Source organism: Schistocerca serialis, chromosome 5 (genome assembly GCF_023864345.2).
Source record: "Schistocerca serialis cubense isolate TAMUIC-IGC-003099 chromosome 5, iqSchSeri2.2, whole genome shotgun sequence".
Taxonomy (NCBI): Eukaryota; Metazoa; Arthropoda; class Insecta; order Orthoptera; family Acrididae; genus Schistocerca; species Schistocerca serialis.
Window position 1 is genome coordinate 418,982,423 of NC_064642.1, and position 24,367 is coordinate 419,006,789.

Sequence of the window (24,367 nt, forward strand, 5' to 3'; positions counted from 1 at the left end):
CATTTGGTTGGCAGTTTCTTTTGGAGGGATAACTTCTTTATGAACATTACCCCCTACTACCCATGAGGATGTTGTTATCAGGAGAAAGAAAACTGCTCTTCTACAGATCGGAGGATGGAATGTCAGATCCCTTAATCGTTAAGGTAGGTTACAAAATTTAAAAAGGGAAATGGATAGGTTGAAGCTAGATATAATGGGAATTAGTGAAGCTCAGTGGCTGGAGGAACAAGACTTCCGGTCAGGTGAATACAGGGTTATAAATAGGAATTTGTGGCACACCTTGACTAGAAGACGGGATCGATTGATAGGACCCGTTCTGAGGCATCAAGGGATCATCAACTTAGTATTGGGTAAAAATCATAGAGCGAGACCACGGCATGAATACGCTAAACAGATTCAGATCAAAAATCATGTGATGGCTGTACGGAGCTAAACTCAGACTGAGCATCTGAGGGATGAACACATCGATCTACAAACATAGAAGAACACAGCATTGCCAGATCGCTTGCAATGTTGTCAGTTTTATTACTTTTCTCATACACCTTGTATTAAGTTTTGATTATAAAACTAAAATACTGTGGCATTATAAATATTAAGAGTAATTTGTATAAGTTTGGGACAGGAATATATTATGGGAGGGGGCATTCAGACTAAATATTTTGTTATTATTTTAAATAAACCTAATATTAGTGAGCAAAATCACACTGGATACGGTTTTCACTGGGACACCAATAAACAGCGATTGCTTACTATTGCGGTGTTGCATATCACTCCAAAAGAGTGACCTGTAACCCTATGTTTAGCTTTCTGATGAATGATACCTGCAAGCAATGAAATGATATAAGAAATCATTTGGTAAGAGAGGGCAATTATTTTGCAATTTTCTTATTTATTTTTCATGAGATGTGTCATACTGAGGAACGATATGTGTCTTCAAGGGGTAACATCAACTGCAGTAACTTTGTCAGAGGAAGTGCCTGCATGGGTGTTTGGACACGCTCAATGCATCTCCTTCCCAGACTGGAGTAGTGCATATGCCCTGGGATAAAGGCCCATGCTGAATAATGCTGGTGTCAACTTAAGAAGATAAAGGCAGACAGTGTTAGATATTAATTCTTAATTCTGATATCAAATCATGAGTTTGTTATAATGTTATCAATCCCGTTACAAAGATTAAGGCAACTGTATTGGAGTGTGCATGCTATTTAACTGAAATAATATATTATCATTCAAAGAGTTGTATTTATTTACAAAAATGGACACTGTGCTACATATCTGTAGTCCAGGAGACACTGCATAATTTGAAGAAATAGTACATACACTGACAAAAGCACTGTGAAATGAAGGTGGACAAAATAATATTTACCATTCGCTGCTCAAGATAAAACCTAAACTTCGAAAATAACCAACAATGAGAGCATTACACTACATTACATGCTGACTATTTGAATTTGCTACTTTATTTCCTCCAATAAGTTCATGTTGGAGGAAATAAAGTAGCAAATTCAAATAGTCAGCATGTAATGTAGTGTAATGCTCTCATTGTTGGTTATTTTTCCTCCAATAAGTTCATGTCCCCCCCCATGAACCATGGACCTTGCCGTTGGTGGGGAGGCTTGCGTGCCTCAGCGATACAGATAGCCGTACCGTAGGTGCAACCACAACGGAGGGGTATCTGTTGAGAGGCCAGACAAACGTGTGGTTCCTGAAGAGGGGCAGCAGCCTTTTCAGTAGTTGCAAGGGCAACAGTCTGGATGATTGACTGATCTGGCCTTGTAACAATAACCAAAACGGCCTTGCTGTGCTGGTACTGCGAACGGCTGAAAGCAAGGGGAAACTACAGCCGTAATTTTTCCCGAGGGCATGCAGCTTTCCTGTATGATTACATGATGATGGCGTCCTCTTGGGTAAAATATTCCGGAGGTAAAATAGTCCCCCATTCGGATCTCCGGGCGGGGACTACTCAAGAGGATGTCGTTATCAGGAGAAAGAAAACTGGCGTTCTACGGAGCGGAGCATGGAATGTCAGATCCCTTAATCGGGCAGGTAGGTTAGAAAATTTAAAAAGGGAAATGGATAGGTTGAAGTTAGATATAGTGGGAATTAGTGAAGTTAGGTGGCAGGAGGAACAAGACTTCTGGTCAGGTGACTACAGGGTTATAAACACAAAATCAAATAGGGGTAATGCAGGAGTAGGTTTAATAATGAATAGTAAAATAGGAATGCGGGTAAGCTACTACAAACAGCACAGTGAACGCATTATTGTGGCCAAGATAGACACGAAGCCCACGCCTACTACAGTAGTACAAGTTTATATGCCAACTAGCTCTGCAGATGACGAAGAAATTGAAGAAATGTATGATGAAATAAAAGAAATTATTCAGATTGTGAAGGGAGACGAAAATTTAATAGTCATGGGTGACTGGAATTCGAGTGTAGGAAAAGGGAGAGAAGGAAACATAGTAGGTGAATATGGATTGGGGGACAGAAATGAAAGAGGAAGCCGCCTGGTAGAATTTTGCACAGAGCACAACATAATCATAACTAACACTTGGTTTAAGAATCATGAAAGAAGGTTGTATACATGGAAGAACCCTGGAGATACTAAAAGGTATCAGATAGATTATATAATGGTAAGACAGACATTTAGGAACCAGGTTTTAAATTGTAAGACATTTCCAGGGGCAGATGTGGACTCTGACCACAATCTATTGGTTATGACCTGTAGATTAAAACTGAAGAAACTGCAAAAAGGTGGGAATTTAAGGAGATGGGACCTGGATAAACTAAAAGAACCAGAGGTTGTACAGAGATTCAGGGAGAGCATAAGGGAGCAATTGACAGGAATGGGGGAAATAAATACAGTAGAAGAAGAATGGGTAGCTTTGAGGGATGAAGTAGTGAAGGCAGCAGAGGATCAAGTAGGTAAAAAGACGAGGGCTAGTAGAAATCCTTGGGTAACAGAAGAAATATTGAATTTAATTGATGAAAGGAGAAAATATAAAAATGCAGTAAGTGAAACAGGCAAAAAGGAATACAAACGTCTCAAAAATGAGATCGACAGGAAGTGCAAAATGGCTAAGCAGGGATGGCTAGAGGACAAATGTAAGGATGTAGAGGCCTATCTCACTAGGGGTAAGATAGATACCGCCTACAGGAAAATTAAAGAGACCTTTGGAGATAAGAGAACGACTTGTATGAATATCAAGAGCTCAGATGGAAACCCAGTTCTAAGCAAAGACGGGAAAGCAGAAAGGTGGAAGGAGTATATAGAGGGTCTATACAAGGGCGATGTACTTGAGGGCAATATTATGGAAATGGAAGAGGATGTAGATGAAGATGAAATGGGAGATATGATACTGCGTGAAGAGTTTGACAGAGCACTGAAAGACCTGAGTCGAAACAAGGCCCCCGGAGTAGACAATATTCCATTGGAACTACTGACGGCCGTGGGAGAGCCAGTCCTGACAAAACTCTACCATCTGGTGAGCAAGATGTATGAGACAGGCGAAATACCCTCAGACTTCAAGAAGAATATAATAATTCCAATCCCAAAGAAAGCAGGTGTTGACAGATGTGAAAATTACCGAACTATCAGCTTAATAAGTCACAGCTGCAAAATACTAACACGAATTCTTTACAGACGAATGGAAAAACTAATAGAAGCCAACCTCGGGGAAGATCAGTTTGGATTCCGTAGAAACACTGGAACACGTGAGGCAATACTGACCTTACGACTTATCTTAGAAGAAAGATTAAGGAAAGGCAAACCTACGTTTCTAGCATTTGTAGACTTAGAGAAAGCTTTTGACAATGTTGACTGGAATACTCTCTTTCAAATTCTAAAGGTGGCAGGGGTAAAATACAGGGAGCGAAAGGCTATTTACAATTTGTACAGAAACCAGATGGCAGTTATAAGAGTCGAGGGACATGAAAGGGAAGCAGTGGTTGGGAAGGGAGTAAGACAGGGTTGTAGCCTCTCCCCGATGTTGTTCAATCTGTATATTGAGCAAGCAGTAAAGGAAACAAAAGAAAAATTCGGAGTAGGTATTAAAATTCATGGAGAAGAAATAAAAACTTTGAGGTTCGCCGATGACATTGTAATTCTGTCAGAGACAGCAAAGGACTTGGAAGAGCAGTTGAATGGAATGGACAGTGTCTTGAAAGGAGGATATAAGATGAACATCAACAAAAGCAAAACAAGGATAATGGAATGTAGTCTAATTAAGTCGGGTGATGCTGAGGGAATTAGATTAGGAAATGAGGCACTTAAAGTAGTAAAGGAGTTTTGCTATTTGGGGAGCAAAATAACTGATGATGGTCGAAGTAGAGAGGATATAAAATGTAGGCTGGCAATGGCAAGGAAAGCGTTTCTGAAGAAGAGAAATTTGTTAACATCCTGTATTGATTTAAGTGTCAGGAAGTCATTTCTGAAAGTATTCGTATGGAGTGTAGCCATGTATGGAAGTGAAACATGGACGATAAATAGTTTGGACAAGAAGAGAATAGAAGCTTTCGAAATGTGGTGCTACAGAAGAATGCTGAAGATTAGATGGGTAGATCACTTAACTAATGAGGAAGTATTGAATAGGATTGGGGAGAAGAGAAGTTTGTGGCACAACTTAACTAGAAAAAGGGATCGGTTGGTAGGACATGTTCTGAGGCATCAAGGGATCACCAATTGAGTATTGGAGGGCAGCGTGGAGGGTAAAAATCGTAGAGGGAGACCAAGAGATGAATACACTAAGCAGATTCAGAAGGATGTAGGTTGCAGTAGGTACTGGGGGATGAAAAAGCTTGCACAGGATAGAGTAGCATGGAGAGCTGCATCAAACCAGTCTCAGGACTGAAGACCACAACAACAACAAGTTCATGTACTTAAAGTGTCAACTGCAAAGTCAAAAATGTCTCCAAAACTGGTAACACAGTTCACATAATCATAATTCTAGGAATAGCCTGAATGGATTTCTAAAAAAGCAGCCAGCCTTCCACTGCACTAATGTTATTATCTCAAAGTTACTTTTTGTCACCCACAACCTTAGTTAAAACAATAAAAATAAGTATGGGGTGACATTGTTTCTCATAATTCCTCCTGCCTCTAAAATTTGTAAGTAGTTGCAGTGTAAAACCATTGATGAGAGACATCCAGTACTCTTAGAGGGAATTTAAAGGCAACACCCACCTGAACACAAGAAGAGTAAATAGGAACTTGATATAAGTTTGCAGAAATGTCCAAAATTCTAAAGTGAAAATCCTCAAAGTAATAACTCTTCAATCTGTAGATCCTGAACACACTATCACAGTTACCAGAGACTTCCTACATTAGTCTAATAACAGTCCACAGCAGTTTATCACAACAAATACAATTAAAACAAAATCCACTCATTTACTAAATGCAAATGTTAATTAAAAATAGTTTCGAATTTCTAACTGCACATGTATAGTCTTAAGTTTATATATGACATGCTAACCACTCAGTTATTGTAGTTACCTGAAATATGTACCAGTAGGATCAATGACAAAAGGTGTATTTAGTCCAGGACCCTCTGGACAGTGAACACAATACACATATCTTTTTCTGTAACAAACAGATGGAATTACTTCTCCCGATATGAATACACACAAAGCAAATTAATATGCTGCATACTTGTGCTGTTCTCCATTCATGTTACTCAAAGGATAAAGAAGAAATAAAGTGAAGGAAAATTTTTGTTATAAATGCCAGGCGAAGACAACAGTTAACAGTTACAGAAAGAAGTTTAACAATTTTTATCTACCCATTCTGGTAAAAGGTTCTCTTTCCTCATATACTGTCTTGTATTCCACCCAGGATTTGCTAGTTTCACACAAATTTACACTGTTTGTTCTTTATAGGTCTTTGAATAGTTAGTAGAGTTTTTCAACTATAAATTGTTCACATATATCACACTTCCAGTTTAAAATACGATTTCTTCACTTACTCATATAATCTCTGTAATTTATTTATAACTGGCATTTCTCATGTCATTGTGTCATGAAGTAACTAGGTTATCTAATGAATACAGCATGGAGTAACTAACCGAAAGGAGATAGAAAGGAAGGTCTGGATCAAAATTTGTGGAGAGAACATGGTGAATGAAGACAACGAAAAGAAGTTAGACAAAATGCAGAAAAAAAATTGGAGTAAGTTAGGAGCAATGATATGGAAAGCTCTGAAAATTAAATTAGATTAGACACACATTTTTTCCACAGATCAATAACGAGGAGATCCTCAAAATTGAAAAACATGCCATAAAACAAGTACACATAATAAATATTTACAAAAAATAACATTAATGTTTCTTACACAGATCCTAAATTAAATTGCCCTTGCAGATGTAGAATAAGTAAAAAAATCTTAAACACATTTTCATTTAAGAGATAACAACAAACTTGTCAGAAACATGTAATGTATAAACAACGAATCTGAATGCAAAATATAAGATTATTACAAGAAAAGAGTACTACTCGCCTTGAAGATAAAGAGAATAAAAATAAAATAATAAAATAAAGAGAGAGCACTCACATTTTGAAATAATTACTAGATAAATAATTTAATTAAGAAAATAAAGAAGTATGGGAATTGGAAAAAATATAGGTGCACAAGAGTGTAGATAGAGATAGAGATAGAGAGAGAGAGAGAGGTGTGTGTGTGTGTGTGTGTGTGTGTGTGTGTGTGTGTGTGTGTGTGTGTGTGTGTGTCCTCTTAACATCTCTGCTATTATTTGGTGAGTGGTTTCCTTTACAAGTAAAAATAGATAAGAAGGTTAAGAACAAAAATATGAAAGAGTAAGATCAGAAAAGATGTACAGCAAAACAGAGAAGATGACTGACAGTTCCAGCACATTCTACAGTCTTACAGCCTGCTGGTTGGATCTCTACTAGTCCTCTCCGTCGGTCCCTTTCCTCTCTCCTGCTTTTTTCCGTTCTGCTCCTATCGTGTTTCCTTCCTAGCTTTTTACCATACTTCTCTCTCATTTGGCCTGTATTTGTAATGATAAATTACTATTATTAATAATTTCAGTAATTTCCATTAGGTTCCTTTGTCCCTTGTATCTCTATTTTTCTTCTACTTCTTTCTATTTCCCTCAATTTTTGAAGCCATCACCCTCTGAGCCAACCTCTGCTCTAATCCGTGCAGACTGGCTCTTTCATTCACTTAACCAAGAAAGTCATCTCTCAACATCAATATTTCTTTATGGGAACCCCTTTCCTAGGTACGCTCTGTGTAATTTTTTACCTTATTCCTTTTGTCAATCATCTCAGGAGTCACACTTCATCCTCAGATGAGATAATCATTCATGTTAAGTAATACCATGACCTCAGAATTTTATGTGTGATTTTACACAGATATAATAGAGGGAAACATTCCACATGGGAAAAATATATCTAAAAACAAAGATGATGTGACTTACCAAACGAAAGCGCTGGCAGGTCGATAGACACACAAACAAACACAAACATACACACAAAATTCAAGCTTTCGCAACCAACGGTTGCTTCATCAGGAAAGAGGGAAGGAGAAGGAAAGACGAAAGGATGTGGGTTTTAAGGGAGAGGGTAACGAGTCATTCCAATCCCGGGAGCGGAAAGACTTACCTTAGGGGGGGAAAAAAGGACAGGTATATACTCGCACACACACCCATATCCAACCGCACATACATAGACTGTGGTGTCACTGCCAGACACCACACTTGCTAGGTGGTAGCCTTTAAATCGGCCGCGGTCCATTAGTATACGTCGGACCCGCGTGTCGCCACTGTCAGTGATAGCAGACCGAGCGCCACCACACGGCAGGTCTAGAGAGACGTACTGGCCAGTTGTACAGCCGACTTTGCAAGGAACAGTTCACTGACAAATATGCTCTCATTTGCCGAGACGATAGTTAGCATAGCCTTCAGCTACATTTGCTACGACCTAGCAAGGCGCCGTATTCAATTGATAGTGAGATTCTATTAATGTATCATCAAGAGCGATGTTCTACAAATGTGGATTAAAGTTAAGTATTCCAGAAGCTACGTACTTTTCTTTATAGCATTCATTACGTATCATCAAAAATAATACAAGAAATTTTTATAAGACTTTCAGAGAAAACTTACAGGGATACCAAGCACCTAGCTTGTGCTTCAAGAAACCCAATGGCTCTTTGGAAACCAACTCGAAAAATAACTGCAAAATCTTAGCCCAATATTTCAGTTCCCTCCTCAACTGCGAACCACCCCAAGAAAAACTTGTCTTCTCTTCTCCAGTATTCACACACCCAGACTCACATGCCCTGGATCTTGAAGAAATTATGGAGATAGTCAAGCAGTTGAAAAATAACAAAGCACCAGGAGAAGATGGGATCATTGCTGAGTTCTGGAAACTAAATGATCCTATACTTATGCAGAAATTACACCATATAATGTCAGACATATGGATAACGAGATACCAGAGGACTGGAATGTGCTCTAATTCACCCGCTACACAAAAAGGGCGACAAGACAGACATGAACAATTACAGAGGAATTTCCCGGCTCCCAGCCGCTTACAAAATCCTTTCCAAAGTGCTTTTAAACAGGATAGAATCCCAAGCAGATACACTAATTGGTGAATACCAGGCCGGGTTCAGAAAAGGACGCTCATGTGCGGAACAGATCTGATGCTTAAAGACAATATTACAAATGAGGAAATTCAGAAACACAGTAGTTACATTCATCGACTTCAGGAAAGCATATGATTCAGTGGACCGTAGAACCCTGTTTAAAATCATGGAAGAATTTGGGATCGACCGAAAGACACGAAAAATCACAGAACAGACACTTACAGGAACAACGGCCCAAGTGAAATTCATGGGCGAAGTATCAGAACCCTTCGAAATCAAATCTGGAGTCCGACAGGGGAACGATCTATCCCCAATCCTTTTCAATATTGTTCCAGAAAAGATAATCAGGAAATGGGAACCTCACGTAAAGGGTATCCAAATTGGTATCAAGAAAGAGAACCGATTTAAAGTCAAGTGCCTTGCTTTCGCTGACGATATTGCAATTATCACCAATAACAGAACAGAAGCGATTCACGCAGTGGAAAAACTACATGAAATTTCACAAAAAAACCGGACTACAGATATCTTATGAAAAAACCCAATATATGGAAAGGCAGCCAGAAAATAAATCCCCTTTAATAACAAAATATGGTAAAATTGCACAAGTCTGCCATTTTAAATACCTCGGTGAAACTATACAGTCCTCAGGATTAAACTGAATTGCCAATGAACAAAGAATCACCAAGCTCCAGAAGGCCTACAAGCTAACATGGACGCATTACAACAAGAAGTGCATTTCGACAGACGCAAAATTAAGGCACTATACAAGAAGTGCATTTCGACAGACGCAAAATTAAGGCACTATACAACAGTGATTCTTCCAGAAGCAATCTATGCAGCTGAAACAATGGTGATTGATGGTCATTCAAAAATTAAGGAAATAGAAATGCAGGAAAGAAAAATTCTCAGGAAGATTTATGGTCCAATCAACAAAAATGGCATTTGGATGAAGAGACCACAAAACGAACTCTATAGAAAGATACACATAGTAACAGATGAAATCAGAAAGTGCCGAGCCAAATTTTATACACACATCTACAGGATGGAAGACTCCAGAACAGCAAAGAAATTATTCAATATTATAACAAGGAGTAAATGTGGCACAGAATGGCCGAAAGAAGTCCAGAGGGATCTACAGCAGATCAACATAAAAAATCTCAAAAGATCACACCGAGTGCCGGCATAAAATCACAAGTGTGAAGTTTGGGGAAAGAACATCGCGCCAGCCTGGTAAGAAATGGACAGAAGAACGGAAGAAGGAGCATTCTGAGAGGATGAGGAGGTTTTGGGAAGCAAAGAAGAAAAACATCCGAAGATGAAATTATGAATTCAAGTTCAATCGCTCTCCTAAAGGGGAACAATCGTTATAATAATAATAATAATATATAAAAGGACATCTAATGGCACAGTTGGATGAATATATATGTATTGTACTACAACAAATGATTTCAAAGTATAGAAATATTTTTACATTAACCAGACTACTTCAATGAACAGAACTTTTTTATTGAAACCTATATGGTTATGTGGTTTTTGGGGAAAAATTAAATAAAAGAAACATTATGAGCGAAGAAATGATGATATAAAAATGTATATACACTCCTGGAAATGGAAAAAGGAACACATTGACACCGGTGTGTCAGACCCACCATACTTGCTCCGGACACTGCGAGAGGGCTGTACAAGCAATGATCACACGCACGGCACAGCGGACACACCAGGAACCGCGGTGTTGGCCGTCGAATGGCGCTAGCTGCGCAGCATTTGTGCACCGCCGCCGTCAGTGTCAGCCAGTTTTCCGTGGCATACGGAGCTCCATCGCAGTCTTTAACACTGGTAGCATGCCGCGACAGTGTGGACGTGAACCGTATGTGCAGTTGACGGACTTTGAGCGAGGGCGTATAGTGGGCATGCGGGAGGCTGGGTGGACGTACCGCCGAATTGCTCAACACGTGGGGCGTGAGGTCTCCACAGTACATCGATGTTGTCGCCAGTGGTCGGCGGAATGTGCACGTGCCCGTCGACCTGGGACCGGACCGCAGCGACGCACGGATGCACGCCAAGACCGTAGGATCCTACGCAGTGCCGTAGGGGACCGCACCGCCACTTCCCAGCAAATTAGGGACACTGTTGCTCCTGGAGTATCGGCGAGGACCATTCGCAACCGTCTCCATGAAGCTGCGCTACGGTCCAGCACACCGTTAGGCCGTCTTCTGCTCACGCCCCAACATCGTGCAGCCCGCCTCCAGTGGTGTCGCGACAGGCGTGAATGGAGGGACGAATGGAGACATGTCGTCTTCAGCGATGAGAGTCGCTTCTGCCTTGGTGCCAATGATGGTCGTATGCGTGTTTGGCACCGTGCAGGTGAGCGCCACAATCAGGACTGCATACGACCGAGGCACACAGGGCCAACACCCGGCATCATGGTGTGGGGAGCGATCTCCTACACTGGCCGTACACCTCTGGTGATCGTCGAGGGTACACTGAATAGTGCACGGTACATCCAAACCGTCATCGGACCCATCATTCTACCATTCCTAGACCGGCAAGGGAACTTGCTGTTCCAACAGGACAATGCACGTCCGCATGTATCCCGTGCCACCCAACGTGCTCTAGAAGGTGTAAGTCAACTACCCTGGCCAGCAAGATCTCCGGATCTGTCCCCCATTGAGCATGTTTGGGACTGGATGAAGCGTCATCTCAAGCGGTCTGCACGTCCAGCACGAACGCTGGTCCAACTGAGGCGTCAGGTGGAAATGGCATGGCAAGCCGTTCCACAGGACTACATCCAGCATCTCTACGATCGTCTCCATGGGAGAATAGCAGCCTGCATTGCTGCAAAAGGTGGATATACACTGTACTAGTGCCAACATTGTGCATGCTTTGTTGCCTGTGTCTATGTGCCTGTGGTTCTGTCAGTGTGATCATGTGATGTATCTGACCCCAGGAATGTGTCAATAAAGTTTCCCCTTCCTGGGACAATGAATTCACGGTGTTCTTATTTCAATTTCCAGGAGTGTACTTACCCTGTGTAATCGAAATTTGTAGCTTTTAAAAAGCAAATATAATCAACAAGAAGGATTAAGTAAAAGGACATTTAAGGAAGACAGTTTAAGATTCATCATATTTAAACATTGAATTAGAATTATTTAACAGATAGTAACAGCCTTACTTATTTATATGGGGCATGAAGTATGGGGTGTGAGAATACAAAATTTATCATAATTAAATTCAGAAATTTTCCCTTTTAGGTCAAAGCCCGAAGTTTTCTATACTCTCATCATCTCACAGACATGAGTAATCATGCATTTTACTGATAAACGTATCTGGGCTGACGTCCATGTTTTGCAAACAGTGTTATGTATTAGTGCAGGGCTTAACAACTGGCCAGTTTTGAGCGCGAGCACTCGCGTCTGCTCAGGCATGTGCTCGCAAGCAGGTGCAAGGTCGCTGAGTAGGGACGGAGGGGTGGTGGGAGGGAGGGGAAATGCGTGTGCACGTTTGAATAGGGCCGCAGCGTGCCTATTGAATTCGCGCCGACTGTGTAACGTTTAAAGTACTACGATCAGCTCTAACAGCCGCTTCGCTGGTTAAGAATCATGCCAAGTCGCCGTTGTACAACCCCAACCATGCTTTCGCAGTTAACCCCCATTGCGAGGAATTGTATCTGTTTACAGAAAAAGAGGGTGTTGCAAAATGTTTAGTATGTCACAGAACGCTGAATTCTTTTAGGAAATTTAATTTGCAGTGACATTATATGTCGTACCATGCGAAAGACTACGGAAGTGGAAAATGTGATGGACCAGATCGTGCACAGGAAGTTATTAAACTTAAAAGGAGGCTATCCGAAGATCTGGACGACGAAGAAAAATCAACTGAGGCAGAGTGAGTTACAAAATTGCTTTGCTTTTGGCAAAAACCCTGCGCGCCTTCACTGATGGTGATTTAATAAAAGAATGAATGGTAGTTGCAGCAGAACATTTGTGTCCATCTCAAGTTGAACAGTTTCGGATTGTGCCATTATCTAACATGACCATTATGTGTCACATACAGGACATGGCAGATGACGTCCAGAGCCAGCTTGCAAATATCTGTAAAGATTTTATGGCATATTCCCTAGCTCTGAACGAAAGTTTTGATATCACTGGAACAGCACAGCTTGCCATATTTATTATTGAGATCTTCAGGTGAGGGAGGAGCTCCTCGATGTAGTAGCCATGAAGAACACTACAACCGGAGGTGATATTTTAAGTAGTGTTGAAAATATAGGATTGTCGTGGAATTCTTTAGTTTCAGTGTCTACAGACAGTGCACCAGCGATGACAGGGAAAAAATCAGATTTCGTTGCGCTGTTGAAGGAGGAAATGCAAAAACTGACTGTGCCGAATGAAATAAGGGGCGTTCACTGTGTTATCCACCAGGAAAACTTATGTGCAAAGAGTATCACTCTAAAAAATGTGATGAGTGTTGTTGTTCGTACAACCAATTATACACTCCTGGAAATTGAAATAAGAACACCGTGAATTCATTGTCCCAGGAAGGGGAAACTTTATTGACACATTCCTGGGGTCAGATACATCACATGATCACACTGACAGAACCACAGGCACATAGACACAGGCAACAGAGCATGCACAATGTCGGCACTAGTACAGTGTATATCCACCTTTCGCAGCAATGCAGGCTGCTATTCTCCCATGGAGACGATCGTAGAGATGCTGGATGTAGTCCTGTGGAACGGCTTGCCATGCCATATCCACCTGGCGCCTCAGTTGGACCAGCGTTCGTGCTGGACGTGCAGACCGCGTGAGACGACGCTTCATCCAGTCCCAAACATGCTCAATGGGGGACAGATCCGGAGATCTTGCTGGCCAGGGTAGTTGACTTACACCTTCTAGAGCACGTTGGGTGGCACGGGATACATGCGGACGTGCATTGTCCTGTTGGAACAGCAAGTTCCCTTGCCGGTCTATGAATGGTAGAACGATGGGTTCGATGACGGTTTGGATGTACCGTGCACTATTCAGTGTCCCCTCGACGATCACCAGTGGTGTACGGCCAGTGTAGGAGATCGCTCCCCACACCATGATGCCGGGTGTTGGCCCTGTGTGCCTAGGTCATATGCAGTCCTGATTGTGGCGCTCACCTGCACGGCGCCAAACACGCATACGACCATCATTGGCACCAAGGCAGAAGCGACTCTCATCGCTGAAGACGACACGTCTCCATTCGTCCCTCCATTCACGCCTGTCGCGACACCACTGGAGGCGGGCTGCACGATGTTGGGGCGTGAGCGGAAGACGGCCTAACGGTGTGCGGGACCGTAGCCCAACTTCATGGAGACGGTTGCGAATGGTCCTCGCCGATACCCCAGGAGCAACAGTGTCCCTAATTTGCTGGGAAGTGACGGTGCAGTCCCCTACGGCACTGCGTAGGATCCTACGGTCTTGGCGTGCATCCGTGCGTCGCTGCGGTCCGGTCCCAGGTCGACGGGCACGTGCACCTTCCGCCGACCACTGGCGACAACATCGATGTACTGTGGAGACCTCACGCCCCACGTGTTGAGCAATTCGGCGGTACGTCCACCCGGCCTCCCGCATGCCCACTATACGCCCTCGCTCAAAGTCCGTCAACTGCACATACGGTTCACGTCCACGCTGTCGCGGCATGCTACCACTGTTAAAGACTGCGATGGAGCTCCGTATGCCACGGCAAACTGGCTGACACTGACGGCGGCGGTGCACAAATGCTGCGTAGCTAGCGCCATTCGACGGCCAACACCGCGGTTCCTGGTGTGTCCGCTGTGCCGTGCGTGTGATCATTGCTTGTACAGCCCTCTCGCAGTGTCCGGAGCAAATATGGTGGGTCTGACACACCGGTGTCAATGTGTTCTTTTTTCCATTTCCAGGAGTGTATAAGGAAGCATGGGCTACAACACAGGCAATTTAAAAGCTTTCTTGAGGATGTAGAAAGCCAGTATGGTAGCCTGCCTTATTACAGCGAGGTCCGCTGGCTTAGTCGTGGCGAATTATTAAATCGATTTTTTTTGCCTATTAGATGAGATAAATATGCTCATGGAAATAAATAACATGTGTGTTCCTGAATTGAAAGAGCCTTCGTGGAAATGTGATCTCGCGTTCTTAGCAGATTTAACTAGCCGTCTGAATGCTTTGAACATTTCACTACAAGGTAAATATCTGCTAATTACTCATTTCATAGATCGAATACAAGCTTTTAAAATGAAATTGACACTTTGGGTGAGTCAGCTGGAAACAGGAAATCTAGCTCATTTTCCTGAATTATCATCCAAGCAAGATATTCACAAAGACTGTGAATGTTATTCACATAGTTTAGTTGCCCTTAAGGAAGAGTTTTATCAACACTTTCAAGATCTGACAGCACTAGAGAGTCATTTTTATCTGTTCTCCTCTCCATATTCAGCGAATATTGAAGAGATTCGTCCTGAGCCGCAACTAGAAATTATTGACCTGCAGTGTGACAGAGAATACAGAGACAACTTTCAGAACAAGAAAAAATTTTCGAATTCTACAGACACTTCCCTCAGGATAGATTTCCTCGCTTGCACAAACTGGCGGCTACAATAATATCAAAGTTTGGTTCCACGTATGTTTGTAAACAACTGTTCTCTGCAATGAAATGTAACAAGATGCGCCTGAGAAACACATTGTCTGATCGAAATTTAAACTGCACGCTGCGCTTACAATGCACAAGAACAATTACTCCGAACATAGACGCAATTGTAAAGGGCAAAAAGTACAAGATAACCGAGAATCCCACACTTCAGTGACACCTTTATTGTATAACAGTTCACAAATTAATACGAATGTAGAGGCATACAACACTAAGCTAATAAAATTATGTGGCACGTGTACATTCTCCTTTATTTGTTTCATTTGTCGCAGTAATAATTCGTGAGTGATATCCCTGCAGGTGGCCGCAGATTTACATTGACTGGCGGCAGCTGTTGTGTGCCTCATGTGACTCTCCCCACTCTCTGCTCTGGCCCGGTAGTGGGGATAGCATGCTCGCACTGCTCCGTGCTCGCGCCTTGCTGCTCACAGCTTGCTCCGCGAGCACGTATGTTGTGAAGCCCTGTATTAGTGCATAATTTGTACTGTATTATTATTTATTTAAGATGCTCCTTGTGTGGTGTGCAGCATTTGAAGTTAGTCACCAAGCACCTGTAATGTCACAACAAGCATGGCTCAGAGCTTCCAAACTTGCGTGGATGCCATAAGGGGGACCTCTTAGTAACAGGATGAAGACCGTCAAGGAAATATACAATCACTAACTATTGCCACCTAGAACAACTCCAAAAGTGTGATAGTAGCTGAAAAGTTTGTGGGTCAATTGTTGCATGGGACAATGGGGGCCATAATATGACATTGGTTTTTTGTTGGTAAATGGGGTCACATCCAGAGATATGGAGGTCAACTTTAATTTTTTTTAAATGGGATGCTATAGTTTGGTATTTATTTTCTGATAGCGGCTATCAATACAAATCCAATGATGTTTAACAGTATGGTCTTTGAAGGTCAACGAAGGTCAAGAAGGTGGCATGAATGTCCATTTACAGAAGGTGTTCAAAGTGATGACCACTGGTATCAATGCAGTGAGCTGTAAGACACAATATTCTACCAATTTCCTTCAAAAGACAGAAATAATTACATAGCAGAAAAAATAAAGGTCCAAAAGTAGAACTATTCTTTTCCTAAGGAGGACAGCGCATAGGGAAGGCAACAGATGACTGCATAAATGAAGGCAGTACATCCATATTGTCTTTCTTATACATTCATAAATATTCATATGGTCTTTCTTATACATTCATAAAGATGTGGTATGCTACACTGAAGCGCCAAAGAAACTGGTATAGGCTTGCATATTCATATACAGAGATATGTAAACAGGCAGAAAATGGCACTGTGGTTGGCAACGCCTACATAATACTACAAGTGTCTGGCACAGTTGTTAAATCTGTAACTGCTGCTACAATGGCAGGTTATCAAGATTTTAGTGAGTTTGAATGTGGTGTTATAGTCGGCGCACGAATGATGGGTCGCAGTATCTCCAGGGTAGCAATAAAGTGGGGATTTTCCAATACAACCATTTCACTGTACCGTGAACATCAAGAATCCGGTAAAACATCAAATCTCTAACATCGCTGCATGAATCTGTGGATCCTGCATGTCAGCAGTGGACTATTCAAGCTGGAGGAGGCTCTGTAAGGGTATGGGGCATGTGCAGTTGGAGTCATATGGGACCTCTGACACGTCTAGATACGACTCTGACAGGTGACACATACGTAAGCATCCTGTCTGACCATCTGCATCCATTCATGTCCATTGTGCATTCCAATGGACTTGGGCAATTCCAGCAGGACAATGCAACACTTCACACATCCAGAATTGCTACAGAGTGGCTCCAGGATTGCTTTTCTGAGTTTAAACACTTCCGCAGGCCACCAAACTCCCCAGACGTGAACATTATTGGACGTATCTGGGATGCCTTGCAACATGCTGTTCAGAAGAAATCTCCATCCTCTCGAAATCTTCTGGACACTACTTCAGACATTAGTCAAACCCATGCCATGTCATGTTGTGGCACTTCTGCGTGCTTGTGTGGGCCCTTCACGATATTAGGCATGTGTACCAGTTTCTTTGGCTCTTCAGTTTGTTAACAAGTGGGTTCATAGTAAACAACATACCGTGGTTCAATAGGCAAAGGAACTCTAAGGTACCCAGAACCTTTACCTATTCTCGCCATTTCTGCAACTTTTTTTGAATTTGCACCAGCAGCTATCACTGCAATCCCAAACTTAATGGGTCTAACTTCACCATTTTCAGTTTTTACCTGAAAATAGAAACAATAATGTAGTAAGAACAGATAAAAAGACATTTGAGCAATAAAAAACTTCTTACATACCAAAACTCTGTCTATTGTTTCATAGGTTCCAGGCTCAACACCTTCTATCAACATGTCTGGCATTTTTCTAAATTCAAATCCAATAGCCTCTGCTGTTACATATTCTGCCCCTGCTGAAATTGCTTTTTTCTTGAATGCCATTAGTAAAGACCACGGGTCAAACCTGAAGAAAAACCACATACACATCTGAAGATCGTTACAGCAGTTCAAAGAAAAAATTAAGATACGAATTGTTAATTTAGACCATTCCATAAATTTAACATTGAGTACCAACAACACGCATTTAACCCCGATGAATATGTTCATTCACTTACTTGTAACAAAATTCAGAATTTTAAAGTTATCACTATGAGCCACAACAATGACAGTAATTAACATAACCACAAACATAGCTTTGGACTGAGAGACACTCAATAATGTACAAAATATCTTTGTTCTATTTTTGTTCTTGCTGTATTGCTATCTGCCATTCCCTCCTTAATTAGTATAGGGTACATATTGTCAGATAAAATATGGAAATGTCGTGTGGCTAGGGCCTCCCGTCGAATACGTAAACATGTTTTCTTTTCTTTTTCTTGATCACCGATTGCTCAGTGGCAAAATTTTACACAAAGACTCATCCGAGCAGAATAAAAAAGCTGCCTCTGGAGACTCAACTGCCTTTACCCACATCTCATGTGCCTGCTTACCTGGATTCAAAAGAAATATCTTTTCATCCTTTTTTGTATAACAGAAAAATTCAATTGAGGAAACTAATAAACATGAAATAGAAGTTTTGGACAGTACTTACTTTCAGGAGACAATATGTTTAGTACTGCTGACAGATATGTATAAAAGTAAATATGAAGACACTATCCTAGCTTTCAGAGCTATTGGTGCTTTCCTTGGGAGGAGAGAGACATAAGTTGAGGAATGTTGAAAAGGCAAGGCAGGTCACTGAGAGCCCTTTATAAGAGGGCCTCATCTGTAGTGAGAACATGGGTAGAGAAAGGTTAAGGGAAAGGTGTCAAAGTCTGTCCTATTCTCTCTGGCACTCGCCCTTCATCTTTGTCTACCCATGTCCTCACTGCAGATGAGTTCCTATTATACTTGGCTCTGAGTGACCTGCCTTGCCTTTTGAAACTTCCTCAATTCACCTCTCACCCTTTCCAGGGAAAATATCATTTCTTAATGTGTAAAGTGGAGAAATGCTTATGAGAAAAGGCTTTTATCTGTGAAGAGTGGAAACCACTTCTTGCAGTCATTCTGTTCTGGGTTTTCCATGACTCCATTAAAACACTTCTCATGTATGCTTGAATGGTTCAGTCAACAAGGATATGACTGGTTTCCACATCTATTCTTGCCCAATCTGAATTTTGTCCATCTACTGATGTCAGAGTCGAAGAGACATTAAATTCTAATCTTCCTGTTAACTTTGTCTTCCTACATATCTTTCTTACCCAATAATACTGCTGCTTATAATCGTTCCAATGGATCAAATTCAACATACTGTTTACTACAAATTATGATCCTTGTTGGTCATTTCATGAAACAAATACTCATATTTTAAGACACACCGTATAGTACCTGTTATACAGAATTAATCTGTCACACCAACACTGGTGCATAAAGATCAGAAGCTTAGAAAAGTTTGCTACTGTACAATGAACACAAAATCTTAGTTCATACGTAAAGTTTCACTCTTGTCAAAAAAAAGCAAAAAATAAACAGTTTTTCATGTAGAGAATGTGAAAAGTGAGTGATGAAGGGTATTTTGTGTGTCAAGTGCAATTACTGGTTGCACGAAAAGTGCACAAAAATGAACCTAAAATTCATCATTGATGATATTCCATGGATATGCTACGTTTGTTTATGAGTTGAAACAGCCGATCTTGTAAGTACAGTTATTACAATGTTGCTACAAAAGGACATTGAGGCATTAAATATCGAAATAGTGACTATAAAAAAAGAAATGGAGTGATTAATATAGGAAAAACAGGCATGTGCGTGTGAAATGAAAATAAAAGAAGATACAAAAAAACTAAATTATAAAGCAGCTACACAAGGACATTGAAAACTGAATTACTGACTAAAAAGAAAGAAAATGATGGATTAACTCAAGAAAAACATTTGTGTGTGTGTGTGTGTGTGTGTGTGTGTGTGATATCCATGAAACGGAAATAAGTGAAACAGAATCCAGGGTTTCTGAAAAGCACCAATCAAGTATGAAACAAAACCTTCAAAATACATATGGTGTGCGAAATGTGATCAAAAATCCACCCACTGGACTATCTGTAAACAAATATAAATGGGAAACAGTGACCTACAAAAAGGCAAACGTGGAAGTGCCGCAGCAAAACCGATTGAAAAAAAGGGACTTTCTGGTTGTTGGCGACTCCATACTGAAAAATGTTACAGCTCCAGGCTGTGAAATCGATGTTCATCCTTAGAATCTGATCACATCAGATCAGCAGACACTTTCAAAATATTCTAAATTAGAAACAAAGATAAACTGAAAGTTAAAATGAAAAAAAGGACAAATACGAAAGTGTTTTCATTCATGCTGGAACAAATTCCATCCAGAACAGCAGTAAGGAAGAAATAATCAGTGAAACATGGAACTTGATCCGCTCAGCAAAAAGTGTGTTTGGAAATTCAAATACTGCCATTAGTGCAATTTTATACAGAAGGTCAGTAAGTGATACATACATAAACAAGATAAACAGTGGAATCAGGGAAGAGCGTGACAAGCTGGGTGCAATTTTTGTACACTCAAATAAATTTGTAAGTAGTAAGTGTGTGGGAAATGATGGACTACACTTGAATAGGTTATGTTCAATGACTTTGAGCAAAATTATTGTAGAATCATTAAAAGCAACAGAAACTGAAAACTTTCGAAAGGGGTGAGAAAACAGAAGTGGTGATCCAAACTGCAAACTGTAAATATAATGGCACATGTGGGGCTCTTCAAAGTATAAACAACCTCAAAAATTCTATCATGATGCATCTAAATAGAAACAGTTTAGCAGAAAAACATCCAAATCCAGGTTACTCTAAAATTGATGAACTACAAGTTATACTTTCTGAACTGGCAAACATGAAGATAGTCTGCTTAAATAAACACTAGCTCACAAAAGAATGCATAGACATTCTGAATAAAATTAGTTATTTCAAACTTGCCAGCAGCTTTTGTAGAAAAAACAAATCTCGTGGGGGCTCCTGTATCTTACTGCATGCCTCCTTAAACTTTAAAGTGAAAGAAGATTTTAGTTATCTAAATGAAGAATGTATTTTTGAAAGCTGTTGTGTATAGTTGTGTGATTTAAATACTGCGATAATACCAATTCGTAGAATTCCTGGGAGTTCTGCTACTAAACTGCTCTTAGACACATTTCAATATTTCTTAGATAAACTTAAAAAAGAAAGCAAGAAAAAGATTGTGATTGTAGGAAACATCAACTTAAATACATTAATTGAAAGCAGTGAGATTGATAAATTTTGCGATTTAATCCAAAAATCTAGTTTCAAGTTAAACTTTACTATGTGCACTAGAAAAAACTTCCACTCAGCACCCTGCATAGATAATATTATTACAAATTATTAGTTTGATGATACAAGGAAGTTTTGCCTAGATCTAGGGACATCTGATCACTCAGCCTTGTTTATAGAGCTCCCCAAAAAAGAGAAACTAAAATCTGAATCTTAATTTTGAGTTGTTTTGTGATAAGTGTTACAACCTGGCCTTTAGACCACTGTGATATATATATATATATATATATATATACAAATTTATTTGAGTGTACAAAAATTGCACCCAGCTTGTCACGCTCTTCCCTGATTCCACTGTTTATCTTGTTTATGTATGTATCACTTACTGACCTTCTGTATAAAATTGCACTAATGGCAGTATTTGAATTTCCAAACACACTTTTTGCTGAGCGGATCAAAAGCGCTGGCAGGTCGATAGACACACAAACAAACACAAACATACACACAAAATTCAAGCTTTCGCAACAAACTGTTGCCTCATCAGGAAAGAGGGAAGGAGAGGGGAAGACGAAAGGAAGTGGGTTTTAAGGGAGAGGGTAAGGAGTCATTCCAATCCCGGGAGCGGAAAGACTTACCTTAGGGGGAAAAAAGGACAGAGAGAGAGAGAGAGAGAGAGAGAGAGAGAGAGAGAGAGAGAGAAACATTCCACGTGGGAAAAATATATCTAAAAACACAGATGATGTGACTTACAGAACGAAAGTGCTGGCAGGTCGATAGACACACAAACAAACACCAACTTTTTCGGTAAAGAGGAGAAGGTGAATACAAAGTGAAACTACTAGCAAAAACAGAAAGAGAAAATAAGATGACAGGAAAGATTTCGAAATGCAACAGTAACAATAACAAACGTAATTGTTGGGTTCAAATTAATGATATGAATATAATAGAGGGAAACATTCCACGTGGGAAAAATATGTCTAAAAACACAGATGATGTGACTTACCGAACGAAAGTGCTGGCAGGTCGATAGACACACAAACAAACACAAACTTTTTCGGTAAAGAGGAGAAGGTGAATACAAAGTGGAACTACTAGCAAAAACAGAAAGAGAAAATAAGATGACAGGAAAGATTTCGAAATGCAACAGTAACAATAACAAACGTAATTGTGTTTGTTTGTGTGTCTATCGACCTGCCAGCACTTTCGTTCAATATATATATCCCATGAAACATTTCCCCCACAATCTTTCCAAAAGAGTGTCAGGAATAAACGAAATTGGATTACACCAGGCATAAAAATTTTTTCAAGTGCCAGAAAAAGACAGCTACACAATGAGCTCAAAGTAAATAGAAACCCTAATTTTATAACACATGTTAAGTGTTATAAGATTATATTCAAAAAAGTGATGCTGGCAGGAAAAAAAGGCAAATAGTATATTCATAAACAAACAAAGAAATAAAACAAAGGCAGTCTGGTCTGTTGTGAAATCAGAGTTGGGAATAAATGTTAAAAGTCAAGACATTTCTCAAATTAGGTTTCAGGGTGATATTATTGTAAATCATGTTCAAATGTCAAATTGCTTCAATGATTTCTTTGTCAATATAGCAAATTCTGACATAGACATGACAGCCCATCAGGACAATATGATTTTCAGGCATAGAGATGACATACAAAACATTTGTTTAAAAAAAAAAATCAGAAAAAATACTCAGAATGATGTGAAAAAAAATTAAAATTCAACTGGATGGGATGGAATACCTTCCATGGTAATCAAGGCAGTACGCCATATTATTTCATACCCAGCGACTATTATTGTAAACCAGTCCTTTGAACATGGGTCATTCCCAGATGTCCTAAAGTATGCAGAGATTAAGCCATTATTTAAAAAGAGATCACCAGAAGATATGTTTATTTTCTAAAATATCTGAAAAACTTGTGGCAAAACAACTGAAAAAATTTCCTTACAGTAAATGACTTTATTTGTAAATAACAGTTTGGTTTTCAATGAGGAAAAAGCACCATAAATACCACCAAAGAATTTACAGAAAAATAAGCTCCTCACTAGAACATGGTACAAAAGTCTCAAGAATATTCTGTGATCTAAAGCTTTTGACTCAGTGAATCACTCATTATTACTTCACCAACTGAAGAGCTATTGGACTGAAGACTACAGCATTACAGTTGTTCAACTCTTACCTGACAGAGAGGAAACAAAGAGATATTTTAACATCAAATCCAGTTAAGCACCACTCCAAATGGAAAACAATTTCCCAAGTAGTTCCACAGGGTTCAATACTGGGTCCTTACCTATTCTTGTTGTATATATATGATTTACCATTAAATATTGATGCTCATTCAGTCTTGTTCGCAGATGACACCTCAGTCCTGATAGAAAATGATACAACAGAAAAGATTCCAGATGGTATAGAAAATGTTCTTGTGAAACTGGAATCCTAGTTCCATAAAAATGGGCTAAAGCTCGGTGTCACTAAGACCCAGATAATGCAATTTGTCTCTAAATTGTCAGCAACATGTCCTGTACGAATAGCCATAATAATCAAATGATGACAAAAGTGAGCCATGTGAAATTCCTGGGCCTAAAGCTTGATAAAAGTTTAAACTGGAAGACACATACAGACTTCCTGATAAATAAATCAAATTCCCTAGCTTTTGCTACGTTTATTTTATCTGGTGGCACTCATATGGACACAAGAAAGACAGTCTACCACAGATATTTTGAATCTGTTATTTGGTATGGGATAATTTCCTGGGGAAACTCTAGAAGCAGTACAAGGCTACTAATTCTTCAGAAGAAAATAGTTAAAAACATGTGTGCTGCCTACAAAAATGATTCATGTTGCCTTGTTCAAGAAATTAAAAATACTAACAATTACTCCATTGTACATTTTTGAAATTTTGATTTTTGTATATGATAATCAGCATAATCTTGAAAAGTTCTGTTTTAAGCATAGCTATGGTACTCGCCACAAGGAAAATATCAAATTTCCTTCGCATCACTTAAAAGCTTTATGCTCAGACACCACTGTACATGGGGCTAAGAATATATAAGAAATTAAAAGGAAGAAACATATTAACAATGGACCTTGGTTCACTGAAAAGTTTACTCCACAATATTTTAATAGAGAAATGTTACTACACCATTGAAGAATTCATGGAAGACAGTCTGACACTTTGAATAATAAAAATCTGTAGCTAATATTGTAGTGTTGTCTGTGTACAACAAAGGAAATTGGTAAACTGTTAATTTATAGTAAATATTTTAGTGTTGTATTTATTGGCATTATTCTTAAAATTTGTGTAAAAAGAATTTCTGTAAATCATTATACATTATAT

At 39.9% G+C, this 24,367-nt stretch overlaps 1 protein-coding gene across 1 annotated transcript in view; it reads right to left on the reverse strand.

The window, feature by feature from the left end:
• Positions 1-24,367, reverse strand: part of LOC126481415 (FAD-dependent oxidoreductase domain-containing protein 1-like) — a 104,671-nt gene that overhangs the window by 56,105 nt on the left and 24,199 nt on the right. The window contains exons 4-6 of the mRNA XM_050105154.1: positions 17,546-17,708; positions 17,328-17,473; positions 5,492-5,578 (exon numbers count right to left, since the gene is read on the reverse strand). Coding sequence (XP_049961111.1) covers positions 5,492-5,578; positions 17,328-17,473; positions 17,546-17,708 — 396 coding nt within the window. The remainder of the gene's footprint in view (positions 1-5,491; positions 5,579-17,327; positions 17,474-17,545; positions 17,709-24,367) is intronic.